Source organism: Saimiri boliviensis, chromosome X (genome assembly GCF_048565385.1).
Source record: "Saimiri boliviensis isolate mSaiBol1 chromosome X, mSaiBol1.pri, whole genome shotgun sequence".
In the NCBI taxonomy this organism is placed as follows: domain Eukaryota; kingdom Metazoa; phylum Chordata; class Mammalia; order Primates; family Cebidae; genus Saimiri; species Saimiri boliviensis.
This window is the reverse complement of record NC_133470.1, coordinates 67,153,035-67,176,988: the sequence shown is the minus strand read 5'-3', so window position 1 is coordinate 67,176,988 and position 23,954 is coordinate 67,153,035. Positions and strand designations below refer to the sequence as shown.

The following is a 23,954-nucleotide window of genomic DNA, read 5'->3' as shown; positions in this document are numbered from 1 at the left end:
AATGGAACAGAACAGAGGCCTCAGAGGAAATACAACATACCCACAACCATCTGATTTTCGACAAACCTGACAAAAACAAGCAATGGGGAAAGGATTCCCTGTTTAATAAATGGTCTTGGCAAAACTGGCTAGCCATGTGCAGAAAGCAGAAACAATACCCCTTACCGACACCTTACACCAAAATTAACTCCAGATGGATTAAAGACTTAAACATCAGACCTAACACCATAAAAGCCCTAGAAGAAAATCTAGGCAAAACCATACAGGACATAGGCGTAGGCAAGGACTTCAGGACCAAAACGCCAAAAGCAATGGCAACAAAAGCCAAAATAGACAAATGGAACCTAATCAAACTCCACAGCTTTTGCATGGCAAAAGAAACAGTCAGTAGAGTGAATCGGCAACCAACAGAATGGGAAAAAATTTTGCAGTCTACCCATCTGACAAGGGGCTGATATCCAGAATTTACAAAGAACTAAAGCAGATCTACAAGAAAAAAACAAACAAGCCCATTCAAAAATGGGCGTAGAATATGAACAGACACTTTACAAAAGAAGACATACAGGAGGCCAGCAAACATATGAAAAAATGCTCATTATCACTGGTCATTAGAGAAATGCAAATCAAAACCACATTGAGATACCATCTCACACCAGTTAGAATGGCAATCATTAAAAAATCTGGAAACAACAGATGCTGGAGAGGATGTGGAGAAATAGGAACACTTTTACACTGTTGGTGGGAATGTAAATTAATTCAACCATTGTGGAAGACAGTGTGGCGATTCCTCAAGGACCTAAAAATAGAAATCCCATTTGACCCAGCAATCCCATTACTGGGTATATATCCAAGGATTATAAATCATTCTACTATAAGGACACATGCACATGAATGTTCATTGCAGCACTGTTTACAATAGCAAAGACCTGGAACCAACCCAAATGCCCAATGATGATAGACTGGATAGGGAAAATGTGGTACATATACACCATGGAATATTATGCAGCCATCAAAAACGATGAGTTCACGTCCTTTGTAGGGACATGGATGAACCTGGAAACCATCATTCTCAGCAAACTGACACAAGAGCAAAAAATCAAACACCAGATCTTCTCACTCATAGGTGGGTGTTGAACAATGAGAACTCTTGGACAGAGGGAGGGGAGCACTACACACTGGGGTCCATTGGGGGAAATGGGGGAGGGACGGGGGGTGGGGAGGTGGAAAGAGATAGCATGGGGAAAAATGACAGATACAGGCGAGGGGATTGAAGGCAGAAAACCACACTGCCGTGTGTACCTATGCAGCAATCTTGCATGTTCTTCACATGTACCTGCAAACCTAAAATGCAATAATAAAAAAAAAAGCGTCCAAATTGGAAAAGAGGAAGTCAAATTACTTCTCTTCACTAATGGTATGATTCTATGCCCAGAAAATCCTAACAATTTTGCCAAAAGTCTCTTAGACCTGATAAATGACTTCAGTAAGGTTTTGAGGTTAATAAACCAATATACAAAAATCATTATCATTTTTATTCACTAATACCTTTGAAGTTGAGAAGCAAATCAAGAAGGCAAACCCATTTGTAATAGCCAAATAATAATGAAATAGCTAGGAATACAATTAACCAAGAAGGTGAATGATCATTACAAAGACAACTAAAAAACACTGCTGAAAGAAATCATAAATGACACAAACAAATGAAAAAAACATTTGATGTTCATTAATTGGAAAAATTAACATCATTAACGTATACTAAAGCGATCTGTACAGTCAATATTATTCCTAGCAAATTACAGACATCATTTTTTACACAATTAGAACAAAAATCTAAAATTAATATGTAAACAATCAAGAACCCACATAGCCAAACAGTCCTAGGTAAAAAGAACAAAACCAGAGGCATCACATTTCCCAATTTTAAACTACTCTACAGGGTGACAGAAAACAAAACAGCATGGTATTGGTACAAAAAAAGACACATAGACCAATGAAACCAAACATAGAACCCAGTCTTGAATACACACACCGACACCAACTGATCTTTGACAAAGTTGACACAAATAAACACCAGTGAAACAATACCCTATTTAATAAATAGTGCAGAAGAATGAAGCTAGACCTCTACTTCTTGCCATATACAGAAATTAACTCAAGATAGATTAAAGAATTTAATTTACGGTATCAAGCTATAAAAATGATAGAAGAAAAAGTAGAAAATATTCTTTTGAATATTGTCCCAGGCAAATAATTTATGTCCAATCCTCAAAAAGCAAATGAAGAATGAAAAAAGAAATGGCAATTGAGACCTAATCAAACTAAAAAGCTCTACATAGCAAAAGAAACAAACAAACAAACAAACAACAACAACAACAAAAAGAACTATGAGCAGAGTAAACATAATCTACAGAATGGGAGAAGATATTTGCAAGTATGCATTTAACAAAGGACTAATATCTAGAACCTACAAGAAACTTGAATAAATCAACAAGAAAACTATAGATAACCCCAATAAAATGTAGGCAAAATATATAAACAGACACTTCTCAAAATAAGGCATATGAGCAACCAACACACACATGAAAAAAATGCTCAACAGCACTTATCATCACATTATTGTAAATCAAATTATAAATAGATTTCATCTCACAGAAGTCAGTTCAAAAACAATATATGCTAGCATGGAATTTTTTAAAAAGGAACCCATAAACTGTGGGAGGAAAAGCAAATTATTACAACCACTTTAGAAAACAATATCTAGATTTCTCAAAGAGCTAAACATAGAATTACCATTCAGTCCAGCAAACCCATGAATGGGTATGTGCCCACAGGAAAATACGTCATTTTAATGAAAAGACACCTGTACTCACACATTTATTGCAGCACTATTAACAATAGCAAAGACATAGAATTAAACTAAGTGCTTATCAATAGTCGATTGGATAAAGAAACTGTATTTGGAATACTACACAGCCACAAAAAAACAGCATGTCCTCGGCAATGGGGATGCAGCTGGAGGCCATTAACTTAAGTGAATTTATGCAGAAACAGACAACCCAATACTTTATATTCTCACTTATAAATGGGAGCTAATCATTGAGTACACATGGACATAAAGATTAGTTCAGCTGATACCAAAGACTTGAAAAGGGAGAAGAGAGAGTGTAGGGCAATGGTTGAAAAATTACCTACTGAATACTATGTTCACTGTTTGGGTGATAAGATTAACAGAAGCTCAAACTTCAGCATCATGAAATATACCCATGGGACAAACCAGCATGTACACTTCTGACTATATTGAATCTAAAATTTAAAATTATAAAAAATAAATTCTAGAGCAGACTGTAACTCAAAAGAAAAATTCTTATGTAGTCAATTATTCAAATTCTCTATTCTTGCTTTATTTTGATAATTCTTTGGCACAAAAAAATCATCCATTTCAATAAGATTTTCAAACTTACTGGCATTAGATTTACCACAGTATTTTAAAAATTTTAGCTAATGTTGTAATCAACATGTGTCCTTTTAAACTTTCTAATATTTACATTTTTTGTAATTCTAATTTTGTTTGTGTAATGTCATATGCATAATTCCTCCTATCTGCATCTGAGCCTTTATTACCTAGCATATAATCAATGTTTATAAACATTTCATGGATGTTGCAAAACATACACTCCCATTTTATGTAATTTAATGTCTACCAAACATGTCTTTTGCCTTATTGGATTTTTAAATTTATCCAAAAACCTTTGTTTGTTCTGAAGCAATTGTATTTTTTCTTTGTCTAATTGTCTACTCATGCTTTATAATATTTATCATATTCTGATTAAAAATATTATGCTTACCAAAAACGTTCTGAAAAATCAGAAAAATTTAATGTAGAAAATAATAATTATCTATAATCAGATCTCTCAAATGTTGCAAATTTTAACATTTCATTGTATTTTTCTAGTTTTTACAAATAAAAATATGTGTACTTATGGCCAAGACCATCCATACTATATTTATTCACATTTATCTTTAACTTTGCAATCATTCAAGAGACTAGAATAAGCATTTATAAAGAGGAGTGTAATAAAATGAGAGTTTAAAATTTTTGGTTTATTTTTTAAAAATTGTAAATTGACAAGTTATAATTGTGCACAAAGTTTTAGAATGTTGGAAAATATAAAAAATACAACACAAGTATCACAAGTGTCATAACTATACATTTTAATTGTATAGTTATGTTGGATACTAGGGAGAGCATTTTTAAAGTATTAACATTTCCCATGAAATTTATTGCATTATAGTAATACATAGGCCAATAATACCATGTTAAGCGCATGAGTTCTGGATTCCGATTTTCAGAGTTAAAAATCCTGACGTTATCATTTGTTAGCTGTGTATACTTGAAAAAGTTACTTAAGCTATCTGTATGTGTTTTACATCTGGAAAGTGGGATTAATTATAGTCTCTACCTCATGGGACTGTGAAAATTAAATATGATGCCCTGGCTGAGTGTGGTGGCTCATGCCTGTAATCCTAGCACTTTGGGAGGCTGAGGTGGGGAGGTCACCTGAGGTCAGAAGTTCAAGACAAGCCTGGTCAACATATTGAAATCCCATCTCTGATAAAATTTTAAAAATTAGCCATGTGTGGTGGTGCTCACCTATAGTCCCAACTACTCGGGAGGCTGAGGCAGGAGAATTGCTTGAGCCTGGGAGATGGAGGTTGTAGTGAGCTGAGATCACTCCACTGCACTCCAACCTCCAGCCTGGGTGACAGAGCAAGACTCTGTCAAAAAATAAAAAAGAAACACAGAAAAAAAAAGAAAAGTAAATATGATGATCCATGTAAAGCGCCTCAAATAGTTAGATTTGATAAATGACAACTATTCCTGTTGTATGTTTCTTATAATTCATGCGTATGTCTGTGAAATTATCTAGATAATCCAAATCTCAAAATGAAGGAGTAAATAATAGTGTTTACTTGCCAGCAGGCTTTTGCCCATGTTATTATGCCATATCATTGTTTCTCAAGATCTGTATAAGCTTTTTCATCTCCACAATTTTTATGATCCATCTTGCCTCACCTCACCACACAAAAGTACAAATTATATACCTGACATTTAAGGCCCTTCATATTCTAAACTTCTAACTTTTACAGCCTTGTTAATTACTGCTCCTTTCTATATTTCTAGCCAAGCTATGGTATTCAGTACTAGGCACTCCTTAGTTTTCTCTTTCCACCCCTAACACAAAAGGGTTTCCAATACGAAGGCTTACTCTTCCTCTGTATTTAGTGCTGATAGTGTTTAAATATTTCATCTTCTTTAAAACTCATGCTGAAATATGACCTCTAATGGTGGAGGTGGGCCTATGGGGAGGTGTTTGGTTCATGGGAGCAGACCCCTCATGAATGACTTGGTTCAGTCTTCAAGGTAATAAGTGGGTTCTCACTCTATGATTTCATGCAAGATGTTTGTTTGAAAGAGTGTAGCACCTTTTTCTTCACTCTCGCTTGCTCCCTCTCTTACCATATGACATGCCTGCTCTCCATTCACCTTCTATCATAATTATAAGCTTCCTGAGGGTTGCGCAAGAAGCAGATGTGGAGTTCCAAATAGGTTTTTTTCTAAAGTCATCTCCTTAGAATAGGACCGTCTATGTAGTCATTATTATAATGTTGCCATTAACTACAAACACAACTGGAAACCTTCCTAAGGAAGTGTCATTAGATCCAGCTTAATAAAGTACAAGGAAAACCAGTTTAATTACTTTGTAATTGCATAACTCTTTCTTTTCCCAGTGAAAGATCTTTAAAAAAAATCTCTTTTTTTGTTATTCATTCTTCCACAGCCACTCTATTCAAATGAATATTCTCAGAACTACTATTTCCTTTTTCCTCCCAGCACAACAAATGTCTATGCTATTTATATTGGAGACATAAAAGAGTGATGAGGTAAGCTTCGTACATTTCAACTTGATAAGCTGAGAGATTGTTTGTATTCAAATTCTTTAAAATGATGCTGAAACAACACCCATAACATTTGAAAAAAATAAGATAAAAAGATTGCCAGAAAGAGAACATACACTTTTCTTGTATTTATGATGTAATAATACTTTTTGCTTCTAATGGAGATATTGTCAGTTATGCTCACAGAAATCTTCCTAAAAGTTTCTTAAAAACAAATTTGTGTACAATACTATATAGTATTATTTAGGAAAAGTGAGCTTAGGTGAACTCCAAACACATTTTGACATTTTATAGAATGGTTATCACTCTATTTTGTAGGGTTTTTAAAAATCTACTTATGGGGTTTGTATGACCTGTATCATGCCTTAAAATACACATTTTTTTTTTTTAGAAATAATGAATTATTTGAGTTTTCTGTACTCCTTATCATCAGGATTCTGTACCTTGGAACAGTATTAAGACAACACATCTATTTACCACTTAAGACCTTGCAGCCTGAGGTTTGACATGCCAAAGCCACAACATACAGATTTTTTAGAGAATTCCAGGCAAACCACGTTGAAATGGCCTTGATCTCAATTGGCTTAGCTTTGGTCTGTGTCTTCATCATTGAGGATTAATTTATTATAGACCTAATAAATATAACAACAAAAACAAGGGAATAACATAAGCATTTGTGGTGTATTATACTTGACCAATTTTGGCTAACCACTGTTGATCCTGAGACAAATTGCTTAACCTCTCTGAGGCTCCATTTATTCATTTGTATTGGCAATTTACACAGGTTTATCAGGAGGGCCGGATGAGATGTTATGTGTGGGAGAGTGGGAAGGTGGCAAGGGATTGAAGACTACAAATACGGTGCAGTGTACATTGCTCCGGTGATGGGTGCACCAAAATCTCAAAAATCACCACTATATAACTTACTCATGAAATCAAATACCATCTGTACCCCAACAATAAATGGAAAAACAAACAAACAAACAAACAAACAAAAAACGAAGCACCTAACAAAGTGACAACCCAGAGCACAACAGGCATCCAACACATTTTCAAGGAATGAATGTATTTCCATGCCTTTTCTTTAGTAACAGGTTTGTGGTTCTGAAATTTATGCACATACTGCTTCAATTCTTCACACTGTCTTTCCTGTTAGAAAAATTTACCTGTTATAAAGAAGACTAGACATTTTTACTTTCACTCAGAAATAAAGGCATTTATATGAAAGGGTTTTTTTTAATATGCTAGGAAAAAATCACATATTTACTGTGCATTATTAACAATAACTTATTGAAAAAAATTAAGGGAAACTATACAACTTTTATTTATATCTGTAAAAATTTGATGTAGGTTTCTTAAATAAGAAAGTGTCTTGAATTTCAAAGAGGAAGCAGGTAAACCTATTTTCTCTTCCTCTCTCACATTTTTCACACTACCTTCATCATCACACCCCTGTGACTATGAATATCACACAAACAAACACTTATTTCTGCTGTTTACAAGGTTCATATAAAGAAATTGGTTGGCAGTTCTGGTCTTTGAAAGAAGACAAAGAACGTAGGCAAACAAAGTTATATTAAAGAGACATTTTAATTTTAACCAATCATTGAAGAACCACTCTCTCTGCTCATGAGGCGGGAGCGGGTCACAGAACTGCTATGGCGGGATAGTTGGTCACGAAACTCTGAGGCCATAAAGTAATAAAGAATTGGATCCAAAAGGCAGCAGACGCTTGCAAGACACAGGCAAAAAGGGTGGAAATACAGTGCGATTCGGACAATGGGACAATTGCTAATGATGGTTTCCTTTACCATGGTGTAAAAAATAAAGTTAATATGATAGGGAGTGAAGCAAATGAAGAAGACTGCAGCACACATGAACACCATCCGCACTGCTTTTTGCCTCTCACTGATCCCTTGGAAAGCCACTGGTGGCTGTCTCAAGGATATAGTAGTTTTCCAGGTACACCATGCGATGATGATGACTGGGATCACAAATCCTGCAAGCTCAGCAACTGTAATCATCCCGACCAATGCAACTGCATTCATTTGCTTGTATCCAAGATCAGCAAAGCAGGACTTGTTGTTGTTCTCTAAGTCTGTGCTTCTCAGAATGGGAAATGGCAAACAGGCAGTCCCCACAACGATCCAGATGGCAGCACTGATGCCCACATCGTACCTACGCTTCCAGTCTCTGGCCCTGAAGGGCTTGAGGAGAAAAAAGCACCTCTGAAGACTGATGCACATCAGGAAACAAATGCTGGCATACATGTTGAGATATTTTAGGTAGAAGCAGAGCAGGCAAAGGGCTCTCTGGAAAGGCCAGTGGTGGTTGATGTAATAGTAAATCCGGAGGGGTAAAGATAATACGTGAGCAAGGTCAGCCACAGAGAGGTTGATCATGAAAATTATGGCTTTATTTTTGTTGCTTATGAAGCGACATAGAACCCACAAGGCTGCACTGTTAGCCAAAAGACCAGGAATGAAAATGAGGATATATGTGGTTGCATAGAGGGAGTATTGAAATTTCACATTAGTGACATTACAGTAAGTCTCAGCAGTGCTGGTACTGTTGCTATGCATCTTGAATGTTTCAGTATATTCGTCAAAGTAAGTCATGGATTTACAGTTCCTGTCCAAAGTAAAACAAAATAAAAAGTATAATGGTTAGTTAGTTATTTAGGTAACACCTAGATCTCTCTTATATACTTATGGAGGCACAGAGTATTAGAAGAGACCTGTTTACATATAAACAATTAGAGGCTCAAGGAAGATACAGTATTGATCCAAAGTCACCCTGTGTAATAGTTAAGGAACCATAAAATTACCCCACAACTGCCCTCCCAGATTCTCTAAGTTGTATTTTGCAGGCAAAAATGTCTTGAAATATTAAATCTTTTATTCTCACCATAGCAAAAACAGCATAGCATTCGAGTATGTTTATTTTGCCTCCAAATTCATCTTGTCCAAAGCTCTGGTGAGAATAAATACTACTCACACCTAATTGCAATGGTAGAAATTCAGGCTCACCTTTTATGTTCCCTTGCCTGTCCTTTGTCTGCCATTTTGCTCATTGGGTCCTGGCTGCTTCTTCTTTTTTTTTTTTTTTTTTTTTTTTTTTTTGCTCTGTCACCCATGCTGGAGTGCAGTGGTGCCATCTCGGCTCACTGCAACCTCTGCCTCCGGGGTTCAAGTGATTCTCCTGCCTCAGCTGTCTGAGTAGCTGGGACTACAGCTGTGTGCAACCACACCCGGTTAATTGTGTTTTTACTAGAGACAGGGTTTCACCATGTTAGGCAAGATAGTCTCGATCTCCTGACCTCATGATCCGCCCGCCTCAGTGTCCCAAAGTGCTAGGATTACAGGCGTGAGCCACCATTCCCTGCCCCTGGCTTCTTATCTTGGAACCCCAGCACTTGGAAAATGGTCCTACCTCCAAATGCCTGCATTGTCAGTGTCCTGGCTGATTTTCAAGACCTGAGAATATGGCCTCATTATTCTATCATAATAGCTTGTGACTCTGAGGTTATCCTGCAGTTTGTCTCGCTCCCTAGGCTTGGATATCCAAATTTACATAAAAAAGCTTTAATAATATATGAATGTATAAGCTGAAATAGAGTATTTTCCTTCTTGAAAATCTTGAAGGGGAAAAGACCAATTCTACCTCTTAGTAGAATCCTGCACTGCTGTGGCAACACTGACAGGACAAGTTATGCAACAGTCACAATGAACACTGCTTTGGGCACTAGAAAAACAGGATCACTAAAACCACATTTGACGACAGTTTAAAATGTAATGCTTTCTTTATTCATTAATCATTATGAAGAGATTCCTTCTTTTTGGACGTTCTTACTCGTGTTTTATGATTTAGTATTTTTTAAATATGTGTTATATTAAGGTATATAGAGAGTAGCATAATCTTTAGAGATTATCAGAGGCTGGGCATGGAATTATGCTGATTGCCAGCAGATAAGAATGGTAAGGAGAGCAACAGATTCCTCATTTTGCTTTAGCTATCTTACAGAATTTCAGACTGGGAACGACCTATGGAAATCATTAAATTCAGCCTCCACATAATAGAGAGAGAAGCAAGGCCCAGAGAGAGGAGATTATAATGGCCACACAGCTATTAATGGAAGATCTGAGACTTGAAATGGGAGGACAAGGGGACTTGCCTTCATGTATACCGTTCTCCTCATCTTTGTTTTTCTCCCCAAGACAAAGTTCACAAACATAACTTCTGTGCATGTTGCAGGAACGTTTATTGTATTTCAAGCTAGAAGTGTAAAAAAATAATGTACTGAGCTTGTTTCTCAGATAGGGAAGTGTTTTTGTTGTTTATTGTTTTTATTTTGTTTTGTTTTGTTTGAAGTAAGTTTACAAAAAACAAAAGAGTAACCTGGCTTTAGATTCTTCCCATAAGTAGCAAAATGGCTTCCTAGATGGTTGTAAGTCCTGCTCCAGGAAATAGAGTTGTGATAACAAAAACAGAGCCTCAAGTGATGAATTTACAGATAAAAGAGAGTGGATGTTATGAGCTGCTATTACTGTAAATAATAATTTTATTTTCCCCCTGTTCTATTCCATCTCCCTATTTGCCCTCTTATTTGTTATATGTCTTAAATAGGCAGTCATTTTGCTTATATATGTGTTACTTAGAATGGAGGGTGGAAGGGGCATTCACAGGGAGAAAGACAGGAAATAATTATCATGCTGTGACCATCAAGGATGTATCCAAGAATCTGTAATGGAATTTTTCAAGCATATTATTTAATTCAATTTTCACAACCATTCTAAGATGTAGGAACTATTATCACCCTATGATCTAGATGAAAAAACTGAGCTTCAGAGACATCAGTAAATTGCCTTAAATAGCAAAGCAAAAAATGGTAAAGATAAGATTTACTATCATTCCTGGCTTGCTCTGAAGCCTGTGATATTTCCCTTATGCCACTTTCCTCTCCCTGACTAGGAGGGACTACTTAGTAGAATAAGGCTGTCTTAACTATCACTCCACATGCCTTTGCATTCTCATAGCTTAGCTCCCACTTATAAGTGAGAACACCTGGTTTTTGGCTTTCCACTCCTGTGTTACTTAGAATAACAGCCTCCAGCTCCATCCATGTTGCTACAAAAAACATTGTTTCAATTTCACTGTGACATGTGAAGAGCACATTGTGGTAGAATCATTCTAATCCCATAGTAGAAACTTATAATCACATAGCACTAGAATTCCTCTAGTTTGTCAGTCAGAGTAGAAGTAAGCACCTGTCCCTACTTATGCAACACAGTTTCCACCCCAACACCTACTTTGACTGCAGTATTGGCACTGCTTCTACTATCATCTATTGTCTACACACAGGCTGTGAAAGAGCAAAGAAAGAGCATCAGTGCATTACAATTTCAAGAACTGAGAATTGTTCATAACCCTACCCTCGTCCAGTCACACTTCCACTTTTGCACTTAAAAGAAATGGCGATTTGTTTTAGCTTCACTGGAGTAGAAAGTTTCAGTTACTAAAGGGGAATGTTCTGTTAATACCTCCTTGTTAAAAAAAAAAAAAAAAAAAAAAAATGGAGCCCAATTATGTGAGAACAGCAAGCTAGTGGTCAAGTTCATACCTTTGTTTCCCCCCCCCACCCCCACACCGTGGGTTCTTATGCCTCTGCAATTCACAGTTCATTGTGAGCTTAGAGATTTGCATGGCTTCCTTCCAAAAACCTCTTTTCTTCTTCAGTCTGAAGAGAAGGTAAGAAGGTCCCCCCCCCCTCAAATCTTCTTAGTGATCATTAAATGTAAAATCCCCATGATGAGAAGAGGCAGAAGTATTTATTTAGAGGTTGAGCAGAAATGTAGACTCTCAAAGAGGGAACATTTAGCTTGCTTTGGACAATTGTGTCATATCTGAAATGTAAGAAAAGAGAAGCTAAGACGCCACCAACAAGAAAATGCTGGATGGAAGAACTAAAATCAGAGTATTCTCCTCTCTGTTCCCCTACTCCATCTCTCTCTCTGTCTCTCTTTCTCTTTCTTTCTGTCCCTGTCTCTTTCTGTTCATCTCTCTGTCTCTGTATGACTCTGGCTCTATTGCTGCCTATTTGTGGGCAGTTTGCTCCCTTTGTGTTGCCAATTTATCTCCCCTTCAATCTAGACATATTTGTGGTTCCTGTCTCACAGGGATGTGAGATTAGTGATTCATTCCTGAGTCTGTGCTTCCCTTTTCAGTCAGTGCCCTGACTCCTCTCCCAGAAACTCAAGCTGAAAATTAGGGAGTAATTCTGACCGTTGCCACTGTATTTCCTCCCATGGACAATAAAAATCCAGGTGATCCTTCCTTCCATGTAAAATGCTCTCTAATCTATCTCCACCTCTACTGTCACCATCCTAATCCAGGCTACTGTCATCAACCCTATTGATTATTGCAACAGCTCCCTTACTGAACTGTTTGCATTTCAGTCCTTCCCTTAAAGTTCATTCCCCATACCACGTCTAACGTTAACATTAAATGTGACTACCACTTATTTAGGGGTGCCATTTATTTACAAGCTGAACACTTTATTCATTATCTCATTCATCCTCACAGGAACCCTATAATTATTTCCATATTGCAGTTGGGAAAATTGTGGCTCAAAGAGGTTAAATAAGTTGTGCAGAAGTCACAAAATTCACATCTTGTTCCTTTTTAATCTCAATCTGTGGGTCTGAGAGACCTTAACCACCAACTCAATCTAGATGATCCTATACAGCATTGCATGCTCTCACATTCTCTATTCTTTCTCTTTGTAGCATCAACATTTGTAATTTGGGTTTTTATTATTTGTTTATTGGTTATTACTCTCACTATGCTGGTAAGTCCGTCAGTGCCACAAAACGATCTCCTTTGTTCATCACTATATAGCCAGGACCTAGCCTAGTAAGCATTCAAAGAATATATAAAAAGTATAATTGGACTGAATTGCTTACATAATAGTTCAAAGTTTCTGTTTAGAAGGATTAAGCACAAATTTAAAAAACCTTGATATATCAACAAATACATTTCTGATGCCTACCATTTCCCTAAAAGGTTGTCTTCTGACATGGGCTGCACCTATCAACATTTCCTACACCTATCCTTTTCACCTCAGAAAAGCCATATATGTAGAGGCCTGAGAAAAGAGAAAATGAATTAATTTAGAAATCACAAGTGGTCAGACATATCCTATGGATAGAAACTAAGTAGCCATAAGTTAACTAACCATAATAGATTTCACACATTCCATGAAAGCGGTAACAATGACATTTCTGTGGGAGCAGAAATAACATCTGTGTAGAACAGAAAAATTGGAAGTCAATTTTTCAATAAGCAGGTTTGGGAGTGGGCAGGATCATGAAAGATTTTTAATGCACCTCATAAGGAATCATGAAAGGATTCTGCGAAGATATGTGATATCACCATATTTGTGTTTTAGACAGGTCAGGCTGGTGGCCGGGCACAGTGGCTCACACCTGTAATCCCAGTGTTTTGGGATGTCCAGGTGGGCAGATTGCTTGACCTCAGGAGTTTGAAACCAGCCTGGGTAACATGGCAAAATCTCATCTCTACAAAAAAATATGAAAATTAGCTGGGTGCAGTTGTGCACATATGTGGTCCCAGCCACTCAGGAGGCTGAGGTGGGAGGATTGCTTGAGCCAGGGAGGCCGATGTTGCAGTGAGCCTAGATTGCACCATTTCACTCCAGCCTGGGTGACAGAGCAAGACACCATCTCAAAAATAAGGAACTAAATAATATTTTTAAAATAAATAGATAAAAAATAGGTCATGCCGGCAACTTTGTGGAAGATGAATTTTAAAAATGGGATACAGGAAATCCAAATCACTTTGGGAGTATGTAGGAAGACCAACAGTTCAGGTTTGCCTGTGACTAAGGGTTTTTTTGGATGTAGTATTTTCAGTGCTAAACCTGTGACAGTCCAAGGCAAAGGAAATAGTTGATCACCCTATTATATTAAAATTTAAAGTAAAAATCAGATATGGAATTGAGCAATTTTGAAGACTGCTTGAGGAGTCAAAGGTAATTTCATTTATAACATGTGAAATGTTATAAAAAGGGTATCACAGTTTTGCATTTTTCCAGAGCAACTTCATATGCAGCAACTAATAGCATCCACTTCTGCTGACAATCTGAATCAATTCTCCTGTTTCTTATTCCAGTAGTTTTCAGTGTTGTACTATCTGCCAAACCTTATCAGTTCTTAACTCTTCAAATGGTTTTCTTTCTCTAATATAATGACTGAGCTTCACTACAAATTGCACTACACTAACTTGCATCATATGTTTCCAGAAATCTTCAATATCTAAATGTCTCCATTTCTCCTAGCCCTGCATAGCATCCTCCCTCATCTTATTTCCTCCTGTGTCTAACCCAGAATAAATAGTTGGCCAAATTATCCACTCTTACACAAGAATACACAATTTCTTTGTTCTCCATTCTTCTGCTGCACCAGTTTGGCAAGGCCCTAATCCCAGGTTAAGTCACTAACCCATATTCTTTCTTACTATTTAAATGGCTAAATTTTCCTGTTAAAATACCAGTGTGCTTTTTAAATGGCAAAGTAGAAATTAATAATCTCCAATCTAAGATTTTTTTTCCTCTAGCTTCTTTTTGCATGAGCCTAATTAGTATCTCCTTCTATTCCCATGGTGTCTGATCAGCCCCTTTACTATTCTACTAAAGCTTATTTCTCTCTCTCTTGTTCTCCATCCTCCACTTTTTTCAGAATATTATTTGTTTTACCCCTTAGCTCGAAGAGTAAATTAAGATTATTAGGTGAGAAGAAACCAACTTCATCTATTGTCCTTTCCCAACACACACAATTTTATTTATAGCTGCGTTCTTCTTACTTCCCAGCACAGCTGTCCTTCCTGTTGCTCCAGATGAATTATCACACTCTTCTTACCTCCCTCAGGGTACTCTTTCATTGATTGCTTCCTTTCACTACTATAAAATCATGGTTTCCTACACCCTCAGCTAGATCTTTGTCATCAAGTCTCTCCAGCTCCCAAGGTAATTTTCTTGTCTCTGCACCTTATTATAGCTCTTTGTTGCCTTCCTGCCCTTCTCTTAATAGTTTTTAAAACCAACTTTTTCTTTTCTTCACTTTTTAGCCATTCTTTAAAGCACTTCAAGGTGACATACATGTCCCCACAACCTCACTTCAGTCAGTACTTCTGTGACTGTGAATTACTTAGACAGAGGTGAGAATAAAATTCCCAGTGCCTCCAATACCAGCCTTAAAGAAGTAATTACTCTTGGTATCTCTAGTTGGAAGTACTCTCTACAGAGTACATACTTCCTACTCCAAAGATCAGGACCATTGATAGAGATGTCTTTTCACTTGAAAGAAGGGTCTGTTGATGAGTGCTAAATCCTGAAGGGAATGACCAGCATAGAGTTTTAATCTAACAAGAAAAGCAGAAAAATCAGCCACCATCTCTGAAATAACAAGATTCACTTACAAACTGTGACTCTAAATACTATACAGCCATACAAAGAATGAGATAATTTCCTTTTTAAGGACATGGACAGAGTTGGAAGTCATTATCCTCAGCATTCTAATGCAGGAATGAAAAACCAAGCACCACATGTTCTCACTTAAAAGTGGGAGCTGAATGATGAGAACACATGGACACATAGTGAGGAACAACAAACACTGGAGTCTGTTGGGGGCTATGGGGTGAAAGAGAGCATCAGGAAAAATAGCTAATGGATGCTGGGCTTAATACCTAGGTGATCTGTGCAGCAAATGACTATAACACACATTTACCTATGTAACAACCCTGCACATCCTGCACATGTACCCATAAACTTAAAATGAAAGTTGAAGAAAAAAATAGGAAAAAAAAAACAAAAAGAAAAATCAAAGTGTGGCTCTAAGGATGTTCCTGATAATAAGAATGTCACAAAGTTATGACTAAAACACCATCAAATTCCTCTTAACCTGGAGCCCTTTTCATAGGTCAGTATTTTACTTCTGTCTTAATATCACATCTCAACTCCCATTTTATCCTCACATTGGGCAGCTCTACTCTCATTCCCCTCTTCTTTGAACTTCTACTGAGTTTATAGGCTTAACTGTGAGACCGCAATCTCGCTGAGGGAAGATTCTACATCTTCGACTTTCCTATCATTCACTTTGTCTAGCAAAGGTTTAGGCATGCAATAGGCGTTAAGCTCAAAAGCATTGGTTTATAAAGGTAAGACTATGGAGCATAGGCACATATTAGCAGAGCCTTAGGCATTTTTACTTCTAAAGTCTCTCCCATGAACCACTCTCCCAAGTGACAGCCATATTTTCCCCCTTTTTGTTACTGAGGAAAATGTGGTCAAAGCAAGAATAATAAGGGTTTGGTCTAAGAAATCTGGACACCTAAGAGCTCCAAGCAGGCAATCCAGGTTTCTATTTGAAATCCAACAGAAATCCCATAAGCTTAATTAGAAATTGGATCACTGAAAACTTTATTTTGTGGAAATAACTAAATGTTTTCTCAGAATACAAAAGTATGGCAGGTCTTTAAATATGATTCATAGGAGCTCAGTCTAAAATCTTAGTAGGTACCAACATCATCTACCTAACAGCAACTGCTCTTCCCAACCAAGTAGCTCAACGTTGTGGTTTTCGCAAAGGTACAGCCAAAGTGAGCTTATGTTATTATGGTATCAGAATTTATATCAGTTTCCTAAAGTCCCAGTGAAGAAATTTCCACATCCTGTCTGTCACTAGCTAAGTGCTATTCGTATGTTACCTTTAATCTTTGTAGAAATTCTGAGTTAATTAATATTATACTCTCCTACAGATTAGAAAATGAAGTCTCAGCAGGTCATAGTTGTTATGATTTCAGCTGTAATAAGGCTTTTCATAAGCACAGAAAGCTATAATAACTTTTAACTGAATAACTTGTCATATGGACAGAAACATATTTTAAAGTGGTGTTTCTGTGGGTAAGATTGTTCCTCAAAGGCAAAAAAAAAAAAAAAAAGCTATTGTTCTCAGTTCTATTTCTAGCAGATTTATGCATATGCACTATGCATATATGGCATATTGCTGCACACCAGGTGTCAAGATAGAATTATATAAAAACTAACATTTTTTATGGAGTAGTACTTATGAATTCAAATCATAATAAATCTGTAGATAGAAGTACTGGAACAATTTCTTTACAACAGAAGTGATCTGAATAGGACAAGACTTGTAGGACACAGAAGACTTAAAAGTAGTAGAATATATTGAAAAGAATACTGGATTTGGAGCTAAGATACTTAGATTTCAGTAATATTTACTCTTTGTGCTGCTCCGATATGCTCTTTCCCTTCTCTGAGTTTCATTTTCTCATTATTAAAATAATATGATTTGAATGACATGAACTTTAACTTCCTTCTAGCTCCCATTTGGCATAATTTTATGAGAATTCCCCCTCTGGACCCTGCCCCTAACCAATACCATCACCACTGCCACTGCTGCCACTTATGCACCTGGTACCAATTCTATAAATCTTCACTCTCAATCTTCCCTGTCTTTTCACTACTCATCATTAAGGCACTGGCACCACTAAATAAACATGTTTATCAAATTTACTTCTTCATTTTGTTTAATGCTGAGGCCGGTCTGTGGGCTTGTCATCCTGGCAGGAGAATTAAAAATTGAACAGAGAAAGTTGCTGACGGGGGCCCCTCCCACTCTCTACAGGACAACTTTTACATGTCATCTGGGAACTTAACTTGCTTTGCCTCATCTTACCTTTTTCTTTTATTTTTTAGCCACTGAATTTCACATGAATTATCCAAGCCAATCTGATCTCCATGACTCCGGTGTTCTTGATTCAACAGCTCACAACCAGAACCAAAAAATAGCAGCTAGAATTGGGAACTCTGCTGTTTCCTGAATAAATCTACATCAACTCCAAATAAGCCTATATGACATCAGAAACACACAGATTTGGACACATCTTGCAAGTATAGACATTTTCTTTTTAGAGGGAGTAAAAATTATTTTTATCCTTAAAATGAATTAAAGCAATTAGGACATTAACAAAACAACAACTTAAAGTTTGAATTTGAACTTTCAGGTATGAATCTTTATTGGATTTTCAATCATTTAGGAAGGTGACCTAATTATTTTTGCCATTGTGGCAGCATTTTATGGGTGGAAATAATCATGCTCTTTGGGAAGTCCTGGTATCATATCATGTCTCAGTTGTTGGCTTTCTGGCCTGAAACAATTTACTTCATATCCCCAGGCTTCAGTTTCCTCTTTTGTAAAATTAGAATATTTCCTGTCACATAAATTGTTTTGAATATTAAAGAAAAATGTTTGTGAAAATAATAATCAGAGTAAACAGACAACCCACACAGTGGGAGAAAATATTTGCAGATATGCATCTGACAAAGGACTAGAAACTAGAATCTACAAGGAACTCAAACAAGTCAGCAATAGAAAAACAAATAATGCCATTAAAAAGGGGGCAAAGGACATAAACAGACATTCCTTAAAAGAAGATATACAAATGGCCAACAAACATTAAAAAAATGCTCGACATCATTAATCATCAGAGAAAACCAGAGTGAAATAGCAACTTACTGCGAGAATGGCCATTATTAAAAAGTCAAAAAACAGTAGATGCTGGTGCTATGTGAATAAAAGAGAATGCTTCTATGTTGCTAGTGGGAATGTAAATTAGTACAACTTGTATGGAAAACAGTATGGAGATTCCTTAAAGAGCTACAAGTAAATCTACCATTTGATACAGCAATCCTACTAATAACAATTGCAAGGCCGGGCGCGGTGGCTCAAGCCTGTAATCCCAGCACTTTGGGAGGCCGAGGCGGGTGGATCACGAGGTCGAGAGACCGAGACCATCCTGGTCAACATGGTGAAATCCCGTCTCTACTAAAAATACAAAACATTAGCTGAGCGTGGTGGCGTGTGCCTGTAATCCCAGCTACTCAGGAGGCTGAGGCAGGAAAATTGCCTGAACCCAGGAGGCGGAGGTTGCGGTGAGCCGGGATCGCGCCATTGCACTCCAGCCTGGGTAACAAGAGCGAAACTCCGTCTCAAAAAAAAAAAAAAAAATTGCAAAGATGTGAAATGAATCTATGTGCCAATTGACTAACGAATGGATAAAGAAAATGTGGTGTATATATACCATGGAATGCTCCTTAGCCATAAAACGGATTGAAATAATGTATTTTGCAGTAACTTGGGTGGAGCTTGAGTCCACTATTCTGACTAAAAGTAACACAGGAGTGAAAAACCAAAATCCAGATGTTCTCACTTATAAGTGACAGATAAGCTACGATTATGCAAAGGTATACAGAGTGATAAATGGATTATAGAGACTCAGAAGGGGGATGTTGAGACAGGCTTGGTGCAAAAATATTACACATTAGGTACAATGTATACTAGTCATGTGGTGGGTACACTAAAATATCTCAGAATTTACTGCTATGTAATTCATCCATATAACAAAAAAAAGCACTTGTAGTTCAAAAACTATTAAAATACAAGTTTAAAAATTAGTATGTGATAGTACCTATTTTCACATCTGATACACAGTAAGCATTAAATAAATGCAAGTTTATTTTCTCTTTATTTGTACAGAGTCATCTCCAAGGGACTTTGGTTGGATCCTGTACATTTCCAGGTTTAGAACATCTCCTAAGAAGTGTAATTGTAACAGAGGACTAGAAGATCTAGAGCAGTAATTTTTAAAGTGAGAGGTAGAAAATAAGTACTACTTGAAAAAATATTATCATAAAATTTTTTTTAATGTTATTATTGTTTCTATAATACAAACTGTGAAAGTACAGATCTACAGAATCTTCTTGGCTGTTTGACACTTAGTACTTAAGAAATGTAAATGTAATGGAGCAGATTTTCCTACAAGTCCAGCGTCTGGTTTCTAGGATTGCAAGTTCACAATAACCTTGTGGTGAAATATTTCTGTTTCTCAAAGGGAACCTTGGCTTTGAAAGATTGAGAAATGCTGATTGAGTGTCATTGTCACTGTGGAAATAAGATTTCAGCAAGTTTTATCTTTGTTCTTGCATTTTATCATTTTTAAAAAAGGGAAGTTACTTACAAAGCATTTGCTTGTGGTCTAAAAGTTGAAGTTCTCATGAATTCCTGAAATAAATATAATGGCCATTGGGAAAGGATACTTGGTTCTCTTGGAGATCTAAACTACATTTCCCGAGTGTCCTGTCTAGATAGATTTCCCTATCATGGCCCCATTATTCACCACTTCATGACATTTAACTCTTCTTAGATATTTAACAGCCTATATCACATCATTTTATTGCTAGGAAGGAAATTAGAAACTATCTATTCCAAGCCCTATCCCATTATAATAAATAAGATTATTGAGACCCACAGAAATGAAATAATTCACCAAAGATCACACAAGTCATTGGCAGAACTTGAACTATAACACAGACTTCTGACTCCTTGTGTATTTATCTATCTACTTTATCACTCTACCTGTAATATATATGAATTGATACTAGGTAAAAACTTCCCCTCAAAATATACACATCTGAAGTAAAAGTAAACCTTTTGGACAAAAGCTTTTATAATAAATCATACACCCCCAGGAAGCCATTGTCCTGATTGCTAGAACTTGTAGAAAGTCTCATTTTACTACATACAGCTCTGTTCTCTTTGCTTGAGCCACGACAGAGCTGTAGGAGAGACAGGCTGGCCTGTCTTTTAAGACCCCAACTCACTTCAAACCAATACCACCCAGAAATGTGTGTACTCATTTGGTGTCTTTGGATTTGAGTAGTCTGTACAACTTGAACTCTACAACTTTCCCAGTTGAGCCCAAAAATAAACTGCATTTGGCCAAAGAATTTGTGTTCAACAGGAACAATCGCAAAAACAATTGCCCCAAATGTGTGGTCTGATTCTGAGAATACTTTACACCATTTTCTTTCTCTATATATCTGTATATCATTTGCTTTCATAAGTGATTAATTTTACTGTGTTGCAATTACTAAGAGACAGATTCTCTGATTAATAGACATTATGATGACTCCACACATCCGTTTGAACAACTGAAATAAAAATATTCTCACTTACAGGATTCTGGGAACTGAGCCTATTCCCCCGGAAAGCACAGCAAAATCTGGTATCACTCTATCCAGACTAATCTTGGTTCCAGTTGATTTGGCACAGTCTCCCTTCAGGGGCTCCCTAGCTGAAAGTTTCCTTTCGATTTAGTCATCTTAGCTCAGAAGGAGAGAGGTGCTAGCATTCAGAGTAATACCTGAATAACTGAAGCAATAATAACTGAAAAAATGAGTGCCTCATTCATGGGCTCTCCTATCCAGTAAGGCTGAATTTTGGTCAAAAAGTAGCTTTCAAAGGATCACGGAATCATTCTTAGCAGACTCTGAAGTCATCTTGGATATTTTCTCCTTTCCTAACCTAAAAAGTGACAAAGTCACAAATACGTTTACAGTATTCTCTGGGAGATGCAAAGTGCTGTAGGGGAAAGGGAACATGAGTTTAAAGACACAGGTCCTTGTTCCACCTATACCACTAACAAGCTGGGTGAACATAAGTGTCTTCACTTCACTGCCTCTCAGTTTCACTGACTGTATTGTGAGGAATTTGGACCTCTAAGACCCCTTACAGCCCCCAGAATATATTGTCTTACTTTCTACTATTTGTCTCAGTATCTCTGAAAGTTAAATTTTCAAAAGCAAGACTTTTACACCTAAAAATCTTTTTTCATTATGTCGCTAGATAAATTATACACCATAAAAAATCAGATTGCCTCTTATTGGCTGAATATGTCAAGCTGTCCCAGTGACTCTCACTGTGTACTTTTCTTACCACTTTGTGCCATCTTCCTTGGTCCCACTCTACAAAGAGCCCTCATCAAAGAGTGAGCTGCATCACAGACTCCATGCTCCTGGCATAATGAAGAGGACTGATGGCATTAACCTTAACTTTGGACTCTGGTCAAACTTAACGGTAATTAACTTTGCTCCTGTTGTAAGAGGTCTGAGATGAGAAACCAGGGACAACTTAAATACAGACACTGGCCCCACATCCACCTCTGTTCTGATCTTTATGATCACACCAGTCTTCCCACATGAAACCACCAATCCCCAGGTGAAAGGCATTAACTTACCCTGGAGCTTAGCTGGGATAAGCACTCTTGTTTCTTTGCAGGGAGCAAAGGGTAAAAAGCTTTACTCTGGCAGCATGGATCCTGCTAATAACTGACACATTTGTTGTTGAAAGAGGAAGTTGAGTTTATCTGGTGTCTCACCACAGAAACCTTATTTTCACAGATGACAGGTAAGTCCCTTGAGCAAATGACGTTACTCAAATTTCATTTTTTTTATTTAATTGGTGGAGAGAATTTCAAATAGCAGGGAGTCAGAGGCTATACATACTCACACAATGGCTATACAGCAGCATTCCTCACCTTATCTCTATCCTTGACAACTGGCATACCTAGACTCTCACTAGATTCCAGTAGATTCCATGGTAAGATGAAATTTTCAGGCAAATCTAAAGAGTGTTTACATAGTAACAGGAAAGCTGCAGCTTGTGCAAGCCTGAGGGGCAAAGGCTGAGGAAACCTAAAAAATACAAGTTAAAATTAGAAACAGTAGAAGTACCTCTGCTTAAGATGTTCCCTCCATCTGGAGTGCCTTTCTCCCAACCCCTTCATCTCGAGGCTTTAATACATAATTTGGGTACTTCTACAATGTAATACATAATTTGGGTTATTTTTGTATATTTATTAGCCCTTTACTAGACTACACATTGCTTGAGGGAAAAGATCATGTCTGACTCATAGCTGTATTCCCAACTTGTCCAGCACAAGGCATTTTCATGAATTGTTATTAAATAAATACATATGGGAATTAATGAATAAACAAATGTTCAAAGAATGCATAAATAAATAAATGAACATTATTGATTACAGAGTCTCCCTTCAGTGTACTAAAATTCTTGTATTTATGTACAATGTATATGGGGCCTTTAAAACCATGTGAATACAGAGAGATCACACGCTTGAGGACTATAGTGTCAACTAAGTCTGAGAGTAATTTTGAGAAACAAGGTTTAAAATGCAGCACAAACCTCTGTGGATACGTAAGCAAACCACATTCAAAACCCAAGATCAGTAGCTGCAAAAAGCTTTCTGAGTAACAACCTTAGCAAACGAGACAAAATAATTACTGTAGGATGGGTCAAACTGGAGAATTTTGACTCATGGATAAGACTTATTAAAGAAAAAAGTGGATGGCAACTTTCTTACAGGACAGCAACCTGGATAAGCAACAAACTCTTTTTATAGCACTGGAACCACTAGTGAATTAAGTAGATCCACACCCAACACTCAAAGATGTCCAATACAAATCACAAGAGTGTCAGGAGATGGAAAAGAGAAGCTGTCAGCATTGGAAACTAAGAACTTGGAAACATCATAACTTGTGAAGACTGGCAAAGGGAGATGGTACTCATCCTGGCTGATGTATATCAAATGAAGCAAGTTTAATCTTGTAATTCCCTTCTTAATTTTGATTTCAAATATTTATTCAGCTCCTATTTGTTGATAATTTAGTTTTCTGACTTGGCATCCCTACTGAAAAGAGAGTACACTGACAAGCCAATCCACATCTCAGTCCTTTTGGTAGTTCTTTTCCTCACTATGGCTAGTATGAGCCAGTTTTCTTAGGGTAAGATTCTCCTCTGAACAACAACAACAAAAAGTTTCAGGCCTGTAAAACCCTGGGATAGAGAAAGAAAATAAAATCCTTTTCTTACAATTAGCTATCATCACCACATCCCAACTTCATTTCATGGACAAAACCTTCACATAGTGAGAAGGAAGCCTGCCAGTTCACTTCATTTCTGTCTTGCATGCAAGTATGCTCTTCTATCACTAAACCTAAAAAGGGAAGTAAAAGAAAACCAGAAGTCAGTGTCTCAATTCAA

At 36.9% G+C, this 23,954-nt stretch overlaps 1 protein-coding gene across 2 annotated transcripts; it reads right to left on the bottom strand.

The window, feature by feature from the left end:
* Positions 1 to 1,278: 1,278 nt before the first annotated feature.
* Positions 1,279 to 22,260, bottom strand: P2RY10 (P2Y receptor family member 10). 2 transcript variants are annotated; one of them, XM_074391521.1, is made up of 3 exons: positions 22,132 to 22,260; positions 20,074 to 20,117; positions 1,279 to 8,589 (listed from the first exon to the last, which is right to left on the bottom strand). In XM_074391521.1, the coding sequence occupies exons 2-3, from the start codon at positions 20,109 to 20,111 to the stop codon at positions 7,554 to 7,556; spliced, it is 1,074 nt and encodes a 357-aa protein (XP_074247622.1). In that variant the 5' UTR covers positions 20,112 to 20,117; positions 22,132 to 22,260; the 3' UTR covers positions 1,279 to 7,553. The 2 variants fall into 2 exon arrangements, with proteins under 2 accessions (XP_074247622.1, XP_003936887.2); XM_003936838.4 differs by lacking the exon at positions 20,074 to 20,117.
* Between the last annotated feature and the right edge of the window lie 1,694 nt (positions 22,261 to 23,954).